Raw genomic sequence first — 20,144 nt, forward strand, 5'->3', positions numbered from 1 at the left:
ATCTGGTCTATTACAGATGTTAGAATGGCCCATTATAGAAGTGAGTATGGTCTCTTAAAGCACAGTCATTTTTTTTGGCTAAATGGCAGTGACACAGTCCAGTCAGTCTTAAAGGCCCAGGGCCCAGTCATGTTGATCTTTTACTGCTTCCAATTCATTTGAATAGGAAACATGTTTCCTGTGGCAGAATATGTAAAGGCAACATATGCATGCATGAGTCTGTGGTAACAGGTTTGATATATCTAGTGTGTTTGATTTATGGCCTTTAATCTGACTGATGGTTAAGGATTAAGTGCTGTGAGAAACCTCCATTTTAATGTACAGAATTTTACTTTATTTCTTGCATTAACTCCATTTCCTTACAAAAGAGCAGCAGATACCTATTTATTACATAACATATGGAGATCTGCCCACCATTTATACATTCTGTGTTGGTTCCTAGTGTCCTGTGCCAAACTGAAGCGGAAGAAGAACTGGTTTGGAACGACTGTATATACAGAATTAGCTGTTGATGGTGAAACAAAGAAGACTGCAAAATCAAGCAGCTCGAGTAACCCCAAATGGGAAGAACGGTTAACTGTGTAAGTAGGATTTCAATTTTATTTAGTTACCTGTTTTCATGGAGAATAAATTGCACCTTTTAAAAGTGCAGTAGAATCAGGTGTAATAGCCTCCTATATTCAGTGTATTAATAGGGCTTGTATTGAGCATGTGTTCTGCGTGTTCATTTTTTAGATACATTTCGTTAATGCTGTATACATACCTTATAATTTAAATGTTTTTAAACATGTCAAATGTACAATATTTTGTTGTATATTACCCCTTCAAGCACCAGAGGATGGTAAAAACACAAGCTAAAGGTTGCTGGCAGACAGGGTGGCTCAAGTTAAGTGTGTTTGTGCCAAAAGCTATTAATTAAGCTGTTTCCATTTCTAGTCATTGAGAGGCAACCGAGTGCAACTTTGGTGCACCAATAAAATGATTTTGGACCATGTGTGGGTCGGTTAGTTGATCAGGTTAGAAAATGTTGGTTGGATGACGATACAATCTCTGCGTGTATTGTGTATGTGACGATATCCTTGGGGGGGCCCACAATGCATTTTCAGGAAGTCACTTTCATACAGTTGGTGTCTGCCAACTATGTTCAAAACATCTGAATGCTATTTTTAGATTGATTTAAATGTCTGCTTGATATCCGAACGTTCGTCAGAAGAAGACGAAAATCTTAACTTGTATGGCCAGCTTAAAATTATACCTTCATGTGCCAAGAACATAGCCACCTGGATTTCATTGTTATTTGGTTAGAAAAGAAGCACTTTACAGACTGTTTATTTCTCTCACGTCTAAGGGGGACACAGGGACCATGGGGTAAAGGGTCCCTCCCATCAGGAGGCAGGACACTGATGACATCAGAGTTGCAGACCCTCCTACTCTCCCTTTATCCCCTGCTGCCCCTGAAGGGCGCCAGTTTTTTCAGTGTCCTTCATACAGGAGGTTGGACCGGCCTCTAGTAGGCCCAACAGAGATGCTTCGCTCGGTAGTTAGTACCGACACCCGGGGTGAGGCCTTGTCAGAACTTACACTGACATTACAGGCAAGCCCCGACGTGGGATACACGGGAAAAAAAAAAAAAAAAAAAAAATTTCTGAACCCCAGCTCACTTGCGGGATCAGACTACCTAGCGCCCGGCATCAACGCTCTCATTAGAGCAAGCATGCGGGCCGGCACCACGGACACGACCCTTACCCCGTTCGTGCTCCTCGCCATGCCAGTGCGCTTCTCCCTATGCGACGCTCCCTTACTTGGCGCGTTGGCGACGGGAAGTGACGTCACGATCACTCGCGCCGGAAGTCTGCATTCGCGCGCGGTGAGTCACAACTATGCACTTGGACCACAGTTCGCGCCACTACCCGCGCCACTGCAGTCCCAGACGAGCTACGCAGAACCGATTGACAGGGGTTGCAGACTCTCCTACCCTGCTCTTCCCCACAGGCTCCCGGTCTGTAAGTAACACCATTCTGCCGAGCACTCTCTCAGCATGGCAGAAGGCAGGGGAGATTTATTTTCAAAGGGGGGTAAGCACTCAGATTCGATTGCTACCTTTTTTGCTTGCACAAAATGTTTAACAAAGTTTAGGGAGGGACAGGTCGAGCCGCTCTGCTCCAGCTGCAGCCCCACTCAGGCCCATACATCAGGCACGTTAACCCCTTCACATATGGGGACGGTTCCAGACAGAACATTACAGGGGTCAGCTACCAGGGGCAACTCTGAACCCCAAGGACCTTCCGAGGTACCAGGCTGGGCACTCACACTGTCTCAATCCCTATCCAGTCTACAATGTATACCACAGTTAGCATCCTCCATTGATAGGATGCTCTCTAAAATGGCGGCTAACACTGACACCACACCAAGACGCAAAAGGTCTTGCCCAGTGGAAACATCCCTTAAGGGTTCATCCACGCTCCCATCCTCTGATGAAGAGATTAGTGAGGGGGAAATAATCTCATCCCCAGCGGCCTCTGACTCCAGTGAGGAGGACAATTCGGCCGACACAGCATCTGGGGTAGATAGCCTCATTAGGGCAGTCCTGGAAACCCTAAACATCCAGGAGGAAGATCCCACTCAGAAAAAGTCTTCCACGCTTTTCAAAAGGCAGCGCAAATCAGTAGTTACCTTCCCTGCCCATGAACAACTACAGAATTTGATTCTTGAGGAGTGGAAATTCCCAGATAAAAAATTTCAACTTACAAAACGCTTTTCTAGACAATATCCGTTTCCTAAGGACTCAATAGAGAAGTGGAGTTCCCCTCCAATGGTGGACGCACCAGTCTCTCGGCTGTCCAAGGCCACCGCCCTCCCAGTCCCAGACGCCTCAGCGTTCAAGGACCCCACTGACAAAAAGATGGAAGGGCTTCTCAAGGCCAACTTCCTCTCCACCGGGTCGGCACTTAGACCCATGCTAGCTTCTGCCTGGGTCAGTCGGGCAATTGAGTCATGGTCCAGCTCTCTAATACTAGCCATTCAGGACGATAGTCCCAGGGACAAGGTAATCCAACTGGCGTCCTACATCCAGGAGGCCAACCAGTTCCTAGCTGATGCCTCACTTGACGCAGCTAGGGTTATTGCAAGGGCATCCGTGCTATCGGTTGCCACGAGAAGAGCGCTCTGGCTGAAACTTTGGTCGGCTGACCTTAGCTCCAAAAAATCCCTAACATCTATCCCATTTCAGGGTCAGAAGTTGTTTGGCGACGAACTGGACAAAATAATTTCTCAAGCAACAGGAGGAAAAAGTACACTTCTACCTCAAAACAAGGCTAAGTCCGTATTCAACCAAAAGAAGGGACAGTCCTTTCGGAACCAGGGGTTTCGCAACTTCAGATACAACCCGCAACAAAACTCTCAGAATAACTCAAAAAGTCGATTCTCTAACAAGGGGAAATCTACATGGCAGCCCCGCAGACACCTGCCCAAACAGACCGGAGACAAGGCCGCTTCCTCCTGACTACACCTGGGTGACTCCAGACACAGGTGCCATAGGGGGTCGACTACGCCTGTTCGCAAACATTTGGTCACAACTCATAGACGATGCTTGGGTGGTACAATCCATATCAACAGGTTATCGACTGGAGTTCCGACAAGTTCCCCCAAGACACTTCTTTATGTCAAGGGTACCAACCCCGGATCAAAAGAGACAGGCATTCCTCTCCATCATAGACTCCCTATACGAAACGGGGGTCATCATTCCGGTTCCTCCACATCAGCGGTTTCAAGGATTTTATTCGAACCTCTTTATTGTGCCAAAGAAGGACGGATCTTTCCGCCCAATATTGGACTTAAAGCTCCTAAACAAATGGATTGTTTACCACAAATTCAAAATGGAATCCGTTCGGTCCATAATTCGGGCACTGGAACCAGGAGACTTTTTAGCTTCCCTAGACATAAGAGATGCATATCTCCATGTCCCCATTTTTCTGCCACACCAACGGTTCCTACGGTTTGCCTTTCACAATCAACACTTTCAGTTCGTTGCTCTGCCCTTCGGGCTTTCTTCGGCACCAAGAGTGTTTACAAAGATCATGTCCTCCATGGCGGCATTTCTACGTGTGCGGGGTGTCTTCATAATGCCTTACTTGGACGACCTCCTCATCAAGGCGAGATCCAGGGACATGGCAGAACGGAACATACAATTATCCATTCAGAATCTCCAAATGTTCGGGTGGTCAATCAACATGCGCAAGTCCTGCCCAGTACCCAACCAGGCCATGCCGTTCTTGGGACTTCTGTTCCACACGACATCACAGAAAATATTTTTACCACAAGACAAACAACTCAAGATCCAGAAATCTGTCAGACTTCTCCAATCATCAGTCAGACCAACAGTTCAGACATGCATGAGGGTGTTGGGACTGATGGTATCCACTATAGAGGCAGTAACATTTGCCCAGCTTCACTTTCGACCGCTACAAACGGCGATTCTCAGATTGTGGAAGAGATCATCTCTATTACAGAGGATAACTCTCCCAGAGGAAACTCGGAGATCTCTGGTATGGTGGTTAACCCCCAACAGACTGAACCAGGGAAAATCCTTTCTGGAACCATCATGGATAATAGTTACAACAGATGCCAGTCTCACATGCTGGGGGGCAACATTTCAGAAGTTTTCATCCCAGGGTGTATGGTCAAGGACAGAAGCATCCCTTCCGATAAACATTCTAGAGATCAGGGCCATCCTGCGAGCACTTCAGGCATGGGAAAATATCCTAAGAGGCCAAGCTGTGAGGATACAGTTAGACAACGCCACAGCAGTGGCGTACATAAACAGACAGGGAGGCACGAAAAGCAGAAAAGCAAATCTAGAAGTGACTCACATACTGGAGTGGGCAGAAAGGACGGAAACCCAGATATCGGCAATTCACATTCCCGGAATAGACAATGTGGAGGCAGACTATCTCAGCAGATATCAGATAGACCCAGGGGGATGGAGTCTGCAGTCAGAGGCGTTCCAACTGCTGACCAGAAAATGGGGAGACCCAGAAATCGACCTAATGGCGTCAAGGCAAAACAGAAAGGTACCCAGATTTTTTGCAAGATACAGGGATCCTCTAGCGGAGGGAATAGATGCAATGACAATTCCATGGCGATTCAGACTAGCCTACATATTTCCTCCTCTTCCCATGTTACCACGGGTATTACGAAAGATTGCCAGGGAACCTGTCACAGTAATCTTGGTCGCTCCCTGCTGGCCCAGGAGGTCATGGTATTCAAGTCTACTAGATCTATCCCTGGAACCTCCAATTCCGCTTCCCTTGTCCCCTCATCTACTCACTCAGGGACCACTGTTTCACCCCAACCCTCAGATATTCGCCTTAACGGGATGGCTCTTGAGGCGGCAATCTTAAGACAGAAAGGTTTTTCTGAGGAAGTAATTCTGACTATGATTAGGGCACGCAAACCTAATACGTCTAAGATATACCACAGAACATGGGAATGTTACAGATCTTGGTGCGAAAGGGAGGAACTGCAGTTTCCGGAATTCCGCCTAGCATGGGTGCTACAGTACTTACAAGACGGTCTCAAGAAGGGACTTAGACTGGGATCACTGAAGACCCAGGCGTCAGCCTTATCTGTCCTATTTCAGGAACGCCTAGCTCTTAAGGAAGATGTCCGCACTTTCCTTCAGGGGGTTTCTCGACTTTCCCCTCCATTCAGACATCCGGTGTCTCCGTGGGACCTCAACCTGGTACTATCAGTCCTCATGGAAGTACCCTTTGAACCATTGAAGGAGGTGGGAATGGATTTCCTCACCTGGAAGACTGTGTTTCTAGTCGCAATATCTTCAGCCAGGAGAGTGTCTGAGTTGGGGGCGCTATCGTGTGCAGAACCATTCCTAAATTTTCATGAAGATAGGGCAGTACTTCGTACGGTTCCAGGATTCCTCCCCAAGGTCGTATCATCCTTTCACATTAACACTGAAATCGTGTTACCATGCTTTTGCAACAACCCAAAGAATGAAAAGGAGGCCAAGTTACATAGGTTGGACGTGGTCAGAACCCTTAGGGTCTATGTTTCCCGGACAAGGTCTATTCGAAAAACAGAAACACTTTTCATAGTTCCCTCAGGGGCACGCAAAGGGCTTCCAGCCACAAAGGCTACATTAGCTCGTTGGATAAAGGAGACAGTGAGACGTGCGTATCTGGTACGGAGAAAGGCACCCCCGATAAGACTCAGGGCTCACTCCACTAGAGCAATAGGAGCTTCTTGGGCTCATAGGAATGCGGCTACAGCCGAGCAGGTATGCAGAGCGGCCACCTGGTCCTCTCCGCACACATTTACTAAATTTTACCATTTCAATACTTACCTGTCTGCAGAAGCAGCCTTTGGACGAAAGGTTCTCCAGGCAGTTATTTCTTAAGTTGTCAGAGTTCTTCCCTCCCTACTGTGGGTGGCTTTGATACGTCCCCATGGTCCCTGTGTCCCCCTTAGACGTGAGAGAAAAGGAGGTTTATGTACTTACCGTTAAAGCCTTTTCTCTACAGTCGTAAGGGGGACACAGGGCTTCCCTTCCCGAACTCTTGTTTTATAGTTCATTTCTACAATGTTGAGAGATGTGTTTTTAGTTCTCAGTTACTTGTTACAAACTGGCGCCCTTCAGGGGCAGCAGGGGATAAAGGGAGAGTAGGAGGGTCTGCAACTCTGATGTCATCAGTGTCCTGCCTCCTGATGGGAGGGACCCTTTACCCCATGGTCCCTGTGTCCCCCTTACGACTGTAGAGAAAAGGCTTTAACGGTAAGTACATAAACCTCCTTTTCTCTTATTCCAGAGCTGGGAGGCACTGCTAACAGAAACATATGGGTTCCCCATTTGAAAGCATGGACTATTTCATAAGGGCCTACCCGGCCCTGGCAATCTTTGTTAGCACTTAGTATGCAGAAGGGGATGTAAAAAAAAATACATTTGGCATAATGAAAGAAAATGTCATTCTAAGCAACTGTCAAGCATACATTCTTTTTCAGTGCTTTAAAGGAGAACTATACCCCCCAGGCTATAAGAGTCACCTTAACTAGCACTGCCTTGACCCCCCCCCCTCAACTCTGCCTTATTGCATAGTTTCTAAGTTTAACGACTGTCCCTATCGCAAACCCCAAGCTAAAAGAGCAGAGTAGCGCAGCTGTGTACCTGGCTGACATCTTCTTTGCAACTGAACACACTTCGGGTCTTTCCGCCGATAGGAACCTGCTTGTGCATGCTCAATTTGAGGTAGTAGGAAATCTGCTTAAACTGCGCAATGGCAAGCAGGGTCCGTGTTGGCAGAGAGACACCTTTGAGTTAACTTTTAGTATGACATAGAGTGTAATATTCTGAGACAAATTGCAAATGGTCTCTATTTTTTATTAATGTTTTTTTTTCCCTTTTTGTTCTGCAACTCTTCAGTATGGAATTACAGCAGGTATCTGGTTGCTATCTGGAGTCCACATGACCTTAGCAACTAGGGAGTGGTTTGCATGAAAGGCTGAAATATAAATAGGAGAGGACCTTAATAGAAAAATAAGTAATAAAAAGTTTTTCGTCTCTTTTTTTGTCTATGACCCCCATTTGGAAGCTGGAAAGAGTCAGGAGAAGGCAGCAAGTAATTCAAAAACTTTGAAAAATAAATCATAAATACCAATTAAAAAGTTGCTTAAAATTGACCATGATATAAAATGTGAATAACCCCTTTAAAGGAGAAGGAAAGGGCAAAGTCACTTGGGGGTGCCAACATTTTAGGCAGCCCCAAGTGAATTAAATCGTCTACCTTTTACCCCGGGCTGGTGCCCCTGTTAGGAGAAAACAGCACCAGCCCGGGGTACTTGTAGCAAGCGCTTCCTCCTTCTGTCTTCGCTCGCACGCACGCGCATGCGCAGTAGGGTGAGAAAGCAGAACTTTAACAGAGAAGCCGTCTTCTCATTCTACTGTGCATGCGCCGGCCCCGGAAATTTGCCGGCAAAACGCAGGCGGAAGGAGGAAGCGCTACAGGTGCCCCGGGCTGGTGCTGTTTTCTTCTAACAGGGGCACCAGCCCAGGGTACAAGGTAAGCGATTAAAGGCACTTGTGGGTGCCTAACATTTTGGCACCGCCAAGTGACTTAGCCTTTCCTTGTGCTTTAAGGCCACAATATGTGGCTTTTTTCCTGTTTTTTGTAAGCAGGCTGGTGTAGCTCCACTGACAGAAACAGTGCCGGCCTCTGTGCAGCTAAACTAAGTGGATTTTGTCCAAAAATGCATACATTTATGTTTTGTTAAATAACGTAAAAATCATAAATGATACCTAATAAAGTCCAAATGATGTTATAATCCACCATTTTTATGAAACAGAGCTTTTGTTTTAAAGGGAAAAAAATTATCTTAAGTATATTTTTATTATCTACTATTAAGTTATCACCAGTTTTCTGTTACTACTTGTGTCTACTTGAAATAAAATGACATATTTCATTTTTTAGTTTAGTAAATTATGGGTTTCTGATAGGAATACAGACCATTAAAGGGAAGTTTCATTAATAATTCTTGACCAAACTGTTGGGTGTGCTTAAACAGCCAAACTTATAATAAAGCTTTCAAGCCACAGAAGCACATTATTCTGAATGTGATATAGTTTTATTGGAATATGTATTTGCCATGGGCTGTGGTTTTCCCCTAGGTTGAACATTACTGTATTGTTTAATTGCTCACTATGTTCTCTCTGCTTTTAGGAGTGTGACCCCACAAACTACACTTGAATTCAAGGTATGGAGCCACCATTCGTGGAAAGCGGATGCGTTGCTTGGCAAAACCGCTGTCGACTTAAAGCAAGCTCTGGAGACCCATAACCGGAAGTGTAAGTGGCAGTTGTGTGTGAATACAGATAAGGTATTTGAGTCATAGCAGGGCCCTAAAGATTTGCAATTAAACATATATTCAGTTCTGTTTTATTCTTTTGCTTCACACTTATGTTAAGGTGCAGACTGTTTGTGTGTTTCTTTTCAGATATCTTATCTGATAAATTTAATTTGCTTTTATAGGTTACCCAGTGTGGCCCTATGTGATGTACATAAATCTGGTTAGGGCTCTGGCACACGAGGAGATTTGTCGCCTGCTTTTTTTCCCCCTGGCGCTTTGGCGACAAGTCGCCACGACAATACCCACGAAGAGATTACATGCGAGTTGAGCTCCAGGCGATCTGCTACCCATGGTACACTCAACAGTTAGCCCCCCCCCTCATGTTTACTCAAGTCGCTCAGAAAAGGGTCTGTGTGCGATTTGAAACAGCAGGCGATTTGAAGTAGCCTCGTATGTTTTGACGCTGGCGATTTCCATTGATTTAGCATTGGTGTCTTGTCGCTCGTCTTGTCGCCAAATCGCTCTTTTAAAAATCGCCGGCGACAAATCTCCTCGTGTGCCAGAGCCCTTAGATACTAGCTACTTTAGTCTTCTTCACTGTATGCAAGCAGGAAAGATAAGCCTTGCAGTAAAATTTTACTAGCTTCAGTGGCCTATGAAGGCTTAATTATTAGCCTTAATGTTTATTAGGTATATAGATGGATATGGCATTAGTACTAACATAGTTATTCTTTTTTTTCCAGTGGAAAGAGTGAAAGAACAACTGAAACTTTCATTGGACGGCAAACATGGCACAGTACAGACTGGCGAGCTGACAGTCATTTTAGATGGATTAAATGTGGAGCCTGAATCACTTGCTACGTTTAACTCAACAGCCACTCCAGCCAGTAAGTTGCATGTCCACTCTTTGCAACAGGAGTCCTCTTTGTAAACTGTAAGTTGTAATTTCACACCATTTAGTCTTGGAAAAACAATGCCTTTTATTTTTTTGCATTTAGGAGAAATCCAGCAGAATGGGGATGCCGTCCGTGAGAATGGAGGAGAAACCTCTTTGGAAGCAAGAGTTGGGTATGTTTTTCCTGTTTCCTTCTTTTAATAAGAATATATACTAAATTAGTAACAGTGCCTTCCATTGATATAGTCTAAATTACATATAGGGGCAGAGCTTATGGCATGCATAGAACTTTTCTTCCTGTATACATAAGATATATAAACTTTGAAAGTTGCTATATTGCTCTTCTCTACCATGGAATTTTCCGTAGAACGCAAATATCTGGTCAGTCAATATAGATACTAATTCAGTATCTGTTTGAATGTTAACAGGCTACCCTTAACTAACACAAGCAATGCTGTTGCAATGTATGCATTCAGAGAAAGAATGTCAGTACACACAACAAGGCTGTGCCCTTATATTTTCTAAAATAAAATATCTCATCGGAGAAATATATAACCTAATTGTAACCCTAGGATATCCACCTGTCAGTAGACTGTTGCTACAACAGACATTCACAAAACAGTTAAAGTATGGTGATCCAGATTTAAGACCCCCAGGTCCCAAGCATTTTAGATAACAGGTCCCATACCTGTACTGATAAAACATACTGTCCTCAATCATTTGTTAATATAGTAACCATTATGTGGATACTGGGCAGGAAGCCTTGGTATAACTGCATTTATGAGTGGAGGAACTCTGCTAATAAAAACAGTCAAACCTTGCTCATTAGGGAACTGTGCCGCTGAACTATGCTCTCCTCTCAGGCTGTATCATTCATTAACTGGTTTGATCATTTTCTCTGGTGGAATATTTACAAGTGCAAGGTAATGTCAGTGTGTAAAGTAAACTCAGTCATGTGTTCTAGGTGGAAGCATCTAGATCACTGGCATGAACACCCAGAAAGTAGACTGAGTGGGGCTAAATTTTAAACATTCTGATCTTTCTTTTCAGTTTCTTAACTCTTGTGTTGCCATGCTATTGTTTAGTCTACTGCCTAGTTCTTATGCCTTTAGCAATCAGATAGCAGTTCTAATGTCAAATTGTGCACATGCAATACCAAAAATGTAACTAATTAAAAATAAGGAAATGAAGTGCAATTTTGATTACCATTTAACCTTAAAGGGACTAGTACTGTGTGCAGATGGTGCAGAGTTAAGGGATGGGATGTAGACACACGATACCTGTTTCCCCTTTCTGTTTGTTTACATGTAAATGATACAGATTAATAACCACTTTTCCCTATTCCCTTTGTAGAGCCACTTGCGACATGCCCAATGGGACAGCTAGTGAAACCACATCCGAGCAGAATGCCTTTAATACACAAATAGCAAATATAGATAGCACTCATTCCCCTTCTCGTGTTGCAGCCAGACCCAAAAATACACCAGCACCAAATCCACTGACTGGCGATAGAACTGGTAGGTAATGAATTGTTTTGGAGGGAGAAACAAACCTCTCTAAATCTGTTCAAATACATGTTTATGCCTTTAAATGAAGGTACTCTTAAATCACTCAGACAGGAATTCTAGTCCATGACATGATCTTGGCATTGTTACATATGTGGATATTGTGTAACGACAGCTTGCTGGCTTGCATACAAGCCTCTGTCATGTCACCATGACACCAAGTCTGAGGGTCTAACCTTACAGCATAGGCTTTGTGTGACTCTTAAAGAGGTAAAACATTGATGGTACAAATTGTAACAACTTCTCCATGGCTTAGACAGCATGCAGGAAATACATGACACATAATGCATTGCACTGTTTGTTCCTTTCCTTGTAAACATAACGTGTGCTGGGAATTGTGGGATTTTGCAACTGAAGGCAGGTTGAGAACAGTCTGCTACTGTTGCATTTTACTTGAGTCTCAAAGTAGTCCGCCAGATCAGCAGGAGAACAGGGGCCTTAGGTAACTGTTTCAAACCATATTATTACCGTACATTAAAAGTCCTACAAAGGCTGCATTTGGTATTGTAACTGTAATGTTTTGTAATTGATGAATATGGCAGAGTTGCTTGAAATTATTTTTACTTTTTAAGAGACGTGTTTGGGTTGGGTTCCACTTGTCTAAACAATACTGAAGCAAGCAAATGTTTTTTAGTTAATATTTATTAATGTGCATAAACTGGTACAATTCATGTAACTTTATTATAGTTTGAAGAAATGCTAATAACCTTATGTTATGGGCTTTTGTACAAATGAAAAACTGAGGGGGAAAAATGCCTTTATTTTCCTATTGTCAGAAATGATTCATTTCCACTTGACATTCTGTCCTCCAGCACTCAACAGGGAGCCCATTGTGCTGCCGAAAGCTTCCCTCCCTCTCATTTTTAGGTGCCGTGTAATGAGATGCTATTTTGTTTGTTTTTCAGCAAAAAAAGTGGGAAAGTGGTTTGCACAGATGGAGAAGGAAAGCCTTGGCTTTAATGGACCCGTAACACCGAATAAACTAAAGGGGTTTCTGTCCATTTAAGTAGAAGGCCAATACAGACTGAGAATCTGCCCCCTACGCTGGCATTGGCCTTTCCCTGTTCCTGCACCTAGAGCCATTGTGTCAGCACGGTACAGGCACACGGAGCAGATTTCAGCACTGAAATGCATGTCAGCATTTCAGCACCAAAATCCAATCTGTGTGGGGAAAACTGATGCCAGCAAGGGGCTGATTGAAACTCAGCCCTTTCTTTTATTAACTTTGATTATTGTTACCCTTTACTGGTACAAACTGATCACCTGCTTCAGAGGCTCCAATGCATTTCATATAAATAAGCTGCTGTATAGCCATGAGTTCAGCCATATGTTGAAATAGGGCTCACATTTATGGCAGGGCACACAGGGCCTGCATTTTGTACACAGGCTGGGAAAAGTGGATCCGCTCCCATCCACAGCTTTGTTTAGCTCGTCAGACAGGTTCTGGGTCGACCTCTGCGCAGCTGCACTGAGGATTTTGGCCTATGTATGTATGCTTCAGTGTTCCGCTCTGTGTGCCCCTGGCCTTACACAACAGAGAATACAAAGTTTTCAGGTTGATAAACACAGGTCATTCATTGGAGGGAGCTATCCGGGCTAAAGTTTTAAGTAATGTAAAAACAATGTGTATATAACTGATACGTGCTCCATTCCTAATCTTGCTTTTTTTTTTTTCTCAGTTAATGGCACAAGTGCTACATCTGAAGCAAATAGCACACCTTCCCATGAAGCTTTACCATCTCCTGCCGGAGCCCCCTCATCAGATAGCATAGAGATGATGGACAGTACATCAGATGGGCCAGTATCAATACCTTTAGATAGCGGCACGTCTGCAGAGAGCAGTTCTGCTGGGGCTTCATCAGAACCAGTAAGGGCTGCAGACTCTGGGCCATCACCTGCTGCTGGCAGCAATAGCCCTGATGCTGCAAAACCAAGGCAGGCGTCATCTACAGGTTCTGGGGATCCTGTCAGACAGCAGCCAAGCTCCGCTGCAGAGCCTTTGCCATCGGGGTATGCAGAGAAGTATTGTGCTTTAGTAATAATCATTGAGCCAAGAATGTCATATGTATAACATCCTGCAGTGCAGGGATATTACTCTTTCGATTATTTTGGCATCCATTCACCAGCTTGCTTGTGATGGTGGCAATAGAGGATCACATTCTAGTCACTATTATAAGCATGTGTACCTTCATGGGGATTAACAGATTACATACTAATCTTATAATGCAAATGAACCCACAGCTTCTAAACTTCTGAACTACAGCTTCCAGTATCCTCTGTTGTGGGTATTGTAACAGTCCAGTATAGTTCAGTGTGTTGGTTGAAAGGGGCAAGTATAACGCTTGAGCTCAATGAATAGGGCTTGTGCCCAACATTCCTTTTAATTATCAATTTTATTAAGATAAATATTTTGATTACCAGTGCACAGATAAACACCTTGCATAATGAACTTCTGCATATCTGTCAGCCAAAAATTTTACACTGAGCTATAACTCTTAATTACAGAGGAGCTAGCAAGGGAAATAATCAGTTCTTACTCTTTATTACTAAAAAATTATTGTTCTTGTTGAGAAAAGGTGTATACTATCCTTTATGGTGCTGCACACAGTGGCCTTTTACAACTAGGGTGCACATACAGACAGCGTAGGGCAGGCAGAGTATGGCACACACAGGCAGCATAGGGCAGGCAGGGTAGGGCAGGGCAAGTATGACGCACACAGGCTGTGCCTTATGCTGCCTATGCACATATTACCTCTTTTAATTTACCTCTGCTTAATCTAACAGTTAGTATTATATTTTGATACACTGAATATGAATCACCAGTTTCTTTAATGTGTTATTTAACCTGTACGCGTCATTTGTGTTTTCTAGTTTACTAATAAAGTTTAAGATGCCGTCTCTAATCCTGATAACAGTGTATCGTGTAACACTTGTACATTGGTATTAGTCCTTCATGTATAATGGTATTATAATGATTCCTGGTCTGTGCTGCTTATTCTCGGCTACATTGAAGATGAATCGATGAATCATTTAAAGCAGAAGGGAAATAAAATCACTGGGGGGGGAGGTGCCAAATATTAGGTACCCCCCAGTGATTGTTATCGCTTACCTTATACTCTGGGCTGGTGCCCCTGTTAGGAGAAAACTGCACCAGCCCATGGTAGCTGCCAGTAAGTGAACCACTTCCGTCACTTCCTGCACATGTGCAGTACGGTGAATATGCTGACTTACTTGTTAATTTCGGCTTTTTACTCTACTGCACATGTGCAAGCGGCACCAAGACAGAAGAAGGAAGAAGATCGCTCCCTCACAGCTACCCCGGGCTGGTGCCGTTTTCTCCTAACTGGAGCACCAGCCCAGGGTAAAAGGTTAACATTTTGGCACCCCCCAGTGAATTGTACCTCTCCTTCTCCTTTAAGATTTTGAGTAGTGGTAATATAAAGGGAAAACATATTCCTGTTTTTGACATGAGTATATAAGTTGACATTTCCTGTTGGCAGTAATCAGAATTAGGGCAATGACATGGGCCAGAGTGCAAAAATTTGACTGTTTTTTCATATGATATTTACATTTCTAGAAAGTACAGCCTCCCCTTTAGGTTATTGCCTTTTAAAATGAATGGGGGAGATTTTAATTGGTTTCGATCTGGTCCGATAGTCTGTAGTATCTGGCAAATGCCAGAGGGGCTGCTGTAAGATGCCATAGACAGTCACAATTTATTGGCTTTGTAGGGGGGGGGGCATGTTGGGCCTCTGTGTACTTAAAAGGCCAGGGCCTATTTTGAATTTCAGTCCAGACATGCCCCTGTTCATGGAGTTACAGAATGTGTGCCATTGACCTTACTGAAGCGTATGTAAAAGGAAAGTTCTTGTGATGCCTATAATTGTGTGCATGCTGTGTCACCTCTGTTGTTTTGCATATTAATGTAGATGGGAACAGAGGAAAGACCCCCATGGTAGAACCTACTACGTTGATCACAACACAAGGACTACAACATGGGAACGCCCACAGCCTTTGCCTCCTGGGTAAGGTAAATTGTTCATTTTGCATATGGCAGAAGTAAAACCTCATCCTTGTTCTGGTAACCATTATGATTCCTGCATAGTTCATTGTAGATTTAATACAATCTGGAGTGTGTCCCATTAGCCCTGCATAGGGCTGTTTGCAAAATCTATAATCTATAATCTATTGCGCCTTTGTATGTTCATGGGATTCAACAAAAACAAACTTTTCTGCACAAATCATTAGGCAGTTTATATAGCAAAGAATTGAATCAAATAACTTTAATGTTAGGTGTTTCCAATGAACACTGATGTCAGTGGAAATGGGACAGTAAGCCAGTTCCAAGGTTCAAGAATATGGGCAACGGGCAAACTTTTCAGGCATACTGTCACAGCTTTTCTTTTTAAGCTGTCACATTTTGACCACCTGTATAACATTAAATCAGATAAGCACTCGGAGCAGTTTTGCATTGGTATATAGAGTTGGGTATATGTCCTTATACAGTAAAGTAGGATTGTATTGCAGTTTTGAGGGAAAAGGTACAGATTTTTTTCCCCCTTTGGTGCAAAAAAGGGTCAAACTTGAACATTCCTGAACCCACAACACATACATAAAATGCCATGTATTGCATATTGAGTAAATTAAGGAAATTTTTTTTTAATTTTTTTTTTAATATTTCTTGAGCCAAGGAGAAAAACTCAAGCTACTCCATGTTTCTGGATTCCTGGTTCTTGCATGGTAGACAGTTAGATTTACATGTGCACAGAAAAAACCCTCGTCTTCTGCTTATCCGTAAGCCAGAACTTTCACTATGTCCCATTGGAGGCCTGTGAGCTGGATGTCGTCCTTATTGAGATTTTTGTAGCGCCAAACAACTCTATAGAACTCTTTAGGGTGAAGACATACTTTGCTACTAGTAGCAGCTACTTGTCATGGCTACTAAAATAGACAATGCTGATCATAACTATCTCTACGTGTGTTTTAGTAGAGGCGGTTACCAGTATTATCTGCCTGGCCTTCTTTGCTGGCTGAAAGGGTGAAAACAATTGATTCTGAGCCAGTACTGTCTGTAATCCAGGGTGCACACAGCCAATAGGCCAAGGTAGCTGACATCTGCCTTTATACAAAAAAGAGGAATGCACATCTGCCTTTATACAAAAAAGAGGAATGCACAAATTGCTTATAGGGATACTGTCATGATTTTTATGGTAATGTTATTCTGAAACCAACAAGTGTAATTTTTTTTTTTTAGCTGTAATATTGGTGTGTAGGTGCCATCTCAGTGCATTGTGCTTAAGTTTGAGCTTTCAGAAGGAGCCAGCGCTACACATTAGAACTGCTTTCAGATAACCTATTGTTTCTCCTACTCCCATGTAACTGGAGGAGTCCCAAGCCAGACCTGGATTTCTTACTATTGAGTGCAATTTTTGATTTCTACTGGGAGCTGCTATCTTGCTCCTTTCCCATTGTTCTGCTGATCGGCTGCTGGGAGAGAGCTGGTATTACTTCATTTTGCAGCTCAGCCATAAAGTGTGAATAAAGTTCACAGAGCACAGGTCACATGACTGTGGCACCCTGGGAAATAAAGAATATGGCTAGCCCCATATAAATTTTCAAAATTAAATATAAAATAAATTGTGTTTTTAAATGGATTTCAATGCAGGATTCTGCTGGAAAAGCTCTATTAACTGATGTGTTTTGAAAAAAACTTGTTTTCCTATGACAGTATTCCCTTAAATAAGTAGAATCTCACCAGTACAAAGGTTGGTTTGGGTTCAAACCATGATCCAAGTGGAGCAGAACACCATAGAAACATTATAGGACTTGCACTCAACAAAAACTTCTGTACTTTTGGCCTGTTCATTGCTAATCAGAATCTGGTGGGCGCAGATTAATGAGGATGATGTAAATCCACTCAGCCAGATATCCCTTTCCAAAGAAATTTTTAGCGGCTTCCCTTGCCTGATACAGCTGTTGGAATCTTGGCTTCTGTTAGAAACCTTAGCCTGTCATGTGTAACTGAGGCCCCATGGGAAAGTTAGCCCTGTGTATCCAGCTTAGGCACGTGCCACTGTTTGACCACCACTGTCCTGTCTGGGAGAATTACAGTGGTATAACATCCTTCCCAACTGATGACAGATGCTGGAGCTGACAGATGGGGTTCAAGTGGTCCCCGCCATATAGCTCCCCTACACCTGCCATAGGCAACATTTTCCCATGCAGAGGATGCTGTGTTGCTGCCACATCTCTGTAGTGATACCTTTTTATTATAAGGAAAGCAATATGACAGCTTTAACATAGATATTTACATGAAATCCATTTGTTGACTGTATAACCAGTTGTATAAATCAGGTTTTAATCACATGTACCATTATTTTCCTTTCTTTCTGATTAAAAGCTAGAAAATGCATGTGCTGAATTCTAAAATTCCTCCGTTTATTTTGGATAATGCTTGTCAGTAAAATGATTTAGAGAATGAGAGAAACAATAACTGTGATTATACCACAGGAGCTTTTGGGGAGTAATAATGTAATTGATTTTTAATTAAATATATGTAGTGACCGGATCCAATTTTCCAGTGGCACAGCAGTGGCTAAACACTGACCTCTTGTGGTGCAGAAAAATACTAAGAAATGTGAAAGGGAAAATAGCGTTGGAATTAAATGTTGCCATTTCTCTATTGTAACAAGACTAACCTCTAGAAATGTGGCTTGTAGGTGGGAGAGAAGGGTCGATGATCGTGGGAGAGTATATTATGTTGACCATAACACAAGAACCACAACATGGCAGAGGCCTACTATGGAGTCTGTACGAAACTTTGAACAGTGGCAGTCTCAGCGCAATCAACTCCAGGGAGCTATGCAGCAGTTTAACCAGCGATACCTCTATTCGGTATGTATAATGATTCTTTTTACAAGATCTAATGAAAACCAAAGCAGTGTTGCAGGGGGCAGACAGGTGGTTTGTTCACAGTTGCACTCTATATATCCACACTGTAATCAAGATCTGACTCCTCTATGTTCTTAAGGCTAATATTAGAGTGGTCTTTTTTCTGCCAAATACACTTAGGGGCATATTTATTTTAATGTGTAAGCAAACATCACTGGTAATATTGCCATTAGCACCCAGTCAGATCTTTGCTTTTGTTTTCTAAATTGTAGGTGACCGTTCAAATCGAATAGATGAATGGCTGCTATGGGCAACATCACTGGGGATTATGGCTTACACACTATAATAAAAATGCCCCTTACTATTTTAGTCAATAGTAATAGACCCGGTGGAAGAAACACCTGTGTGATATTGACCTAACATTTAGACAAATAGTACAGTTTTGGTGGAAGAGGTTTGATAAGGGATGTATTATGCCCCTTGTGCTTCCTAGTGAATGCACCTCCCCCCAATCCTTCCCATTGCAGACTTGGCCTTGGCTGATAAGAAAGGGAGACCCTAAGGTATTTCCTATATTCCATGTTAGAATAATTAGATATTGAAATCATGACATATGACATCATAAGTTAGGGGGAAACCCTGATGAACTAAACCTCCCCTGAAGCCTAGCCCCCCTCCCTTTATAACTAATGATAGCATTTAGCAAGAGCTGTTCTGAGTACTACTATAATATGCTGTCCCTTTAAAGCAGTGATCCCCAACCAGTGACTCGGGGGCAACATGCTCACCATCCCCTTTCATGTTGCTTCCAGTGACCTCAAACAGGTGCTCATTTTTGAATTTGTAACGTGGAGGCAGGTTTTGGAGGTATAAGGACCATGTGTACTGACAAATGGAGCCTCCTGTCACACCGTAAGAACTGTTTATGCTTGCGTTGCTCCGCAATTATTTTTTATATTTACATTTTGCTCATGGATAAAAAATGTTTGGGACCCCTGCTTTAAAGGCTTGCAGCTTCTTGGCTCAGTAGCACCATCTAATCACTATAAAGGAAAAGTCACTGAATACCCAATCCAGTGTACTAGCTGCCCTAAAATCATTGATTGTTTTTTGCTGTAATTGCTGTAGGCATCAATGTTATCCGCTGAAAATGACCCGTTAGGACCACTTCCGCCAGGATGGGGTAAGAGTTCTGGTTCTGCTAGAGCCAAAAATTTGTGCTTTAAAATTAGAATACTTCTTTATATGTTGCATTTGATTTCTAGAGAGAAGAGTGGATTCCACTGATCGTGTCTATTTTGTGAACCACAATACAAAAACAACACAGTGGGAGGACCCTCGAACTCAAGGGTATGAGTAGATAAAATGTTGTGTATGACCGGGCCTGCAGGGCAGAAGAGAACAGGCTATTTCTGAGATACTTCTGAGATATAGGCTATTTCTGAGGTCATACTGTTACAATATAATTCTTAGCATCGGACACCTTGAACTTGGAAATGTTAGTATTACTGATATGCAGGCAGTCGTAGGTGTCAGTGGTGGTTTAATCAAGTCCCATGTGCATTCATATCATTGCACTTTGAGGCATGTGGGTAAATTGACCTCTGCTCAAGGGCATGATTGTAGAGGTTGAAGGTATGTGTGTGTCACATATAAGCTGCCACAAGAGCACAAGAACAAAAAATATTAGGCAGTCTCATAATCTACCGTACAGACCTTGAGGAATATTGGTGAATAAACTGGATAGCAAATAATAAATGCACGGTATATTCATAGTCTGTTCTTTCCTCGTTGCAGTTTACAGAACGAAGATCCATTGCCAGAGGGCTGGGAAATCCGCTACACAAGAGAAGGAGTAAAGTACTTTGTAGATCACAATACAAAGACGACTACTTTCAGCGACCCAAGAACTGGGAAGTCAGCAGTGTAAGTGACACCCA

The 20,144-nt window shown here is 43.0% G+C and overlaps 1 protein-coding gene across 4 annotated transcripts in view; it reads left to right on the plus strand.

The window, feature by feature from the left end:
• The window catches only part of wwp1 (WW domain containing E3 ubiquitin protein ligase 1), a 66,876-nt gene that overhangs the window by 35,083 nt on the left and 11,649 nt on the right, over positions 1–20,144 (plus strand). For all 4 annotated transcript variants that reach the window (XM_012964151.3, XM_012964150.3, NM_001097375.1 and 1 more), the window contains 11 exon segments: positions 443–581; positions 8,727–8,851; positions 9,597–9,740; positions 9,852–9,921; positions 11,102–11,265; positions 12,993–13,323; positions 15,243–15,338; positions 18,033–18,207; positions 19,333–19,387; positions 19,470–19,554; positions 20,002–20,130. In XM_012964151.3, the coding sequence (XP_012819605.2) occupies positions 443–581; positions 8,727–8,851; positions 9,597–9,740; positions 9,852–9,921; positions 11,102–11,265; positions 12,993–13,323; positions 15,243–15,338; positions 18,033–18,207; positions 19,333–19,387; positions 19,470–19,554; positions 20,002–20,130 (1,513 nt within the window).

The sequence above is a fragment of the Xenopus tropicalis genome, chromosome 6 (genome assembly GCF_000004195.4).
Source record: "Xenopus tropicalis strain Nigerian chromosome 6, UCB_Xtro_10.0, whole genome shotgun sequence".
In the NCBI taxonomy this organism is placed as follows: domain Eukaryota; kingdom Metazoa; phylum Chordata; class Amphibia; order Anura; family Pipidae; genus Xenopus; species Xenopus tropicalis.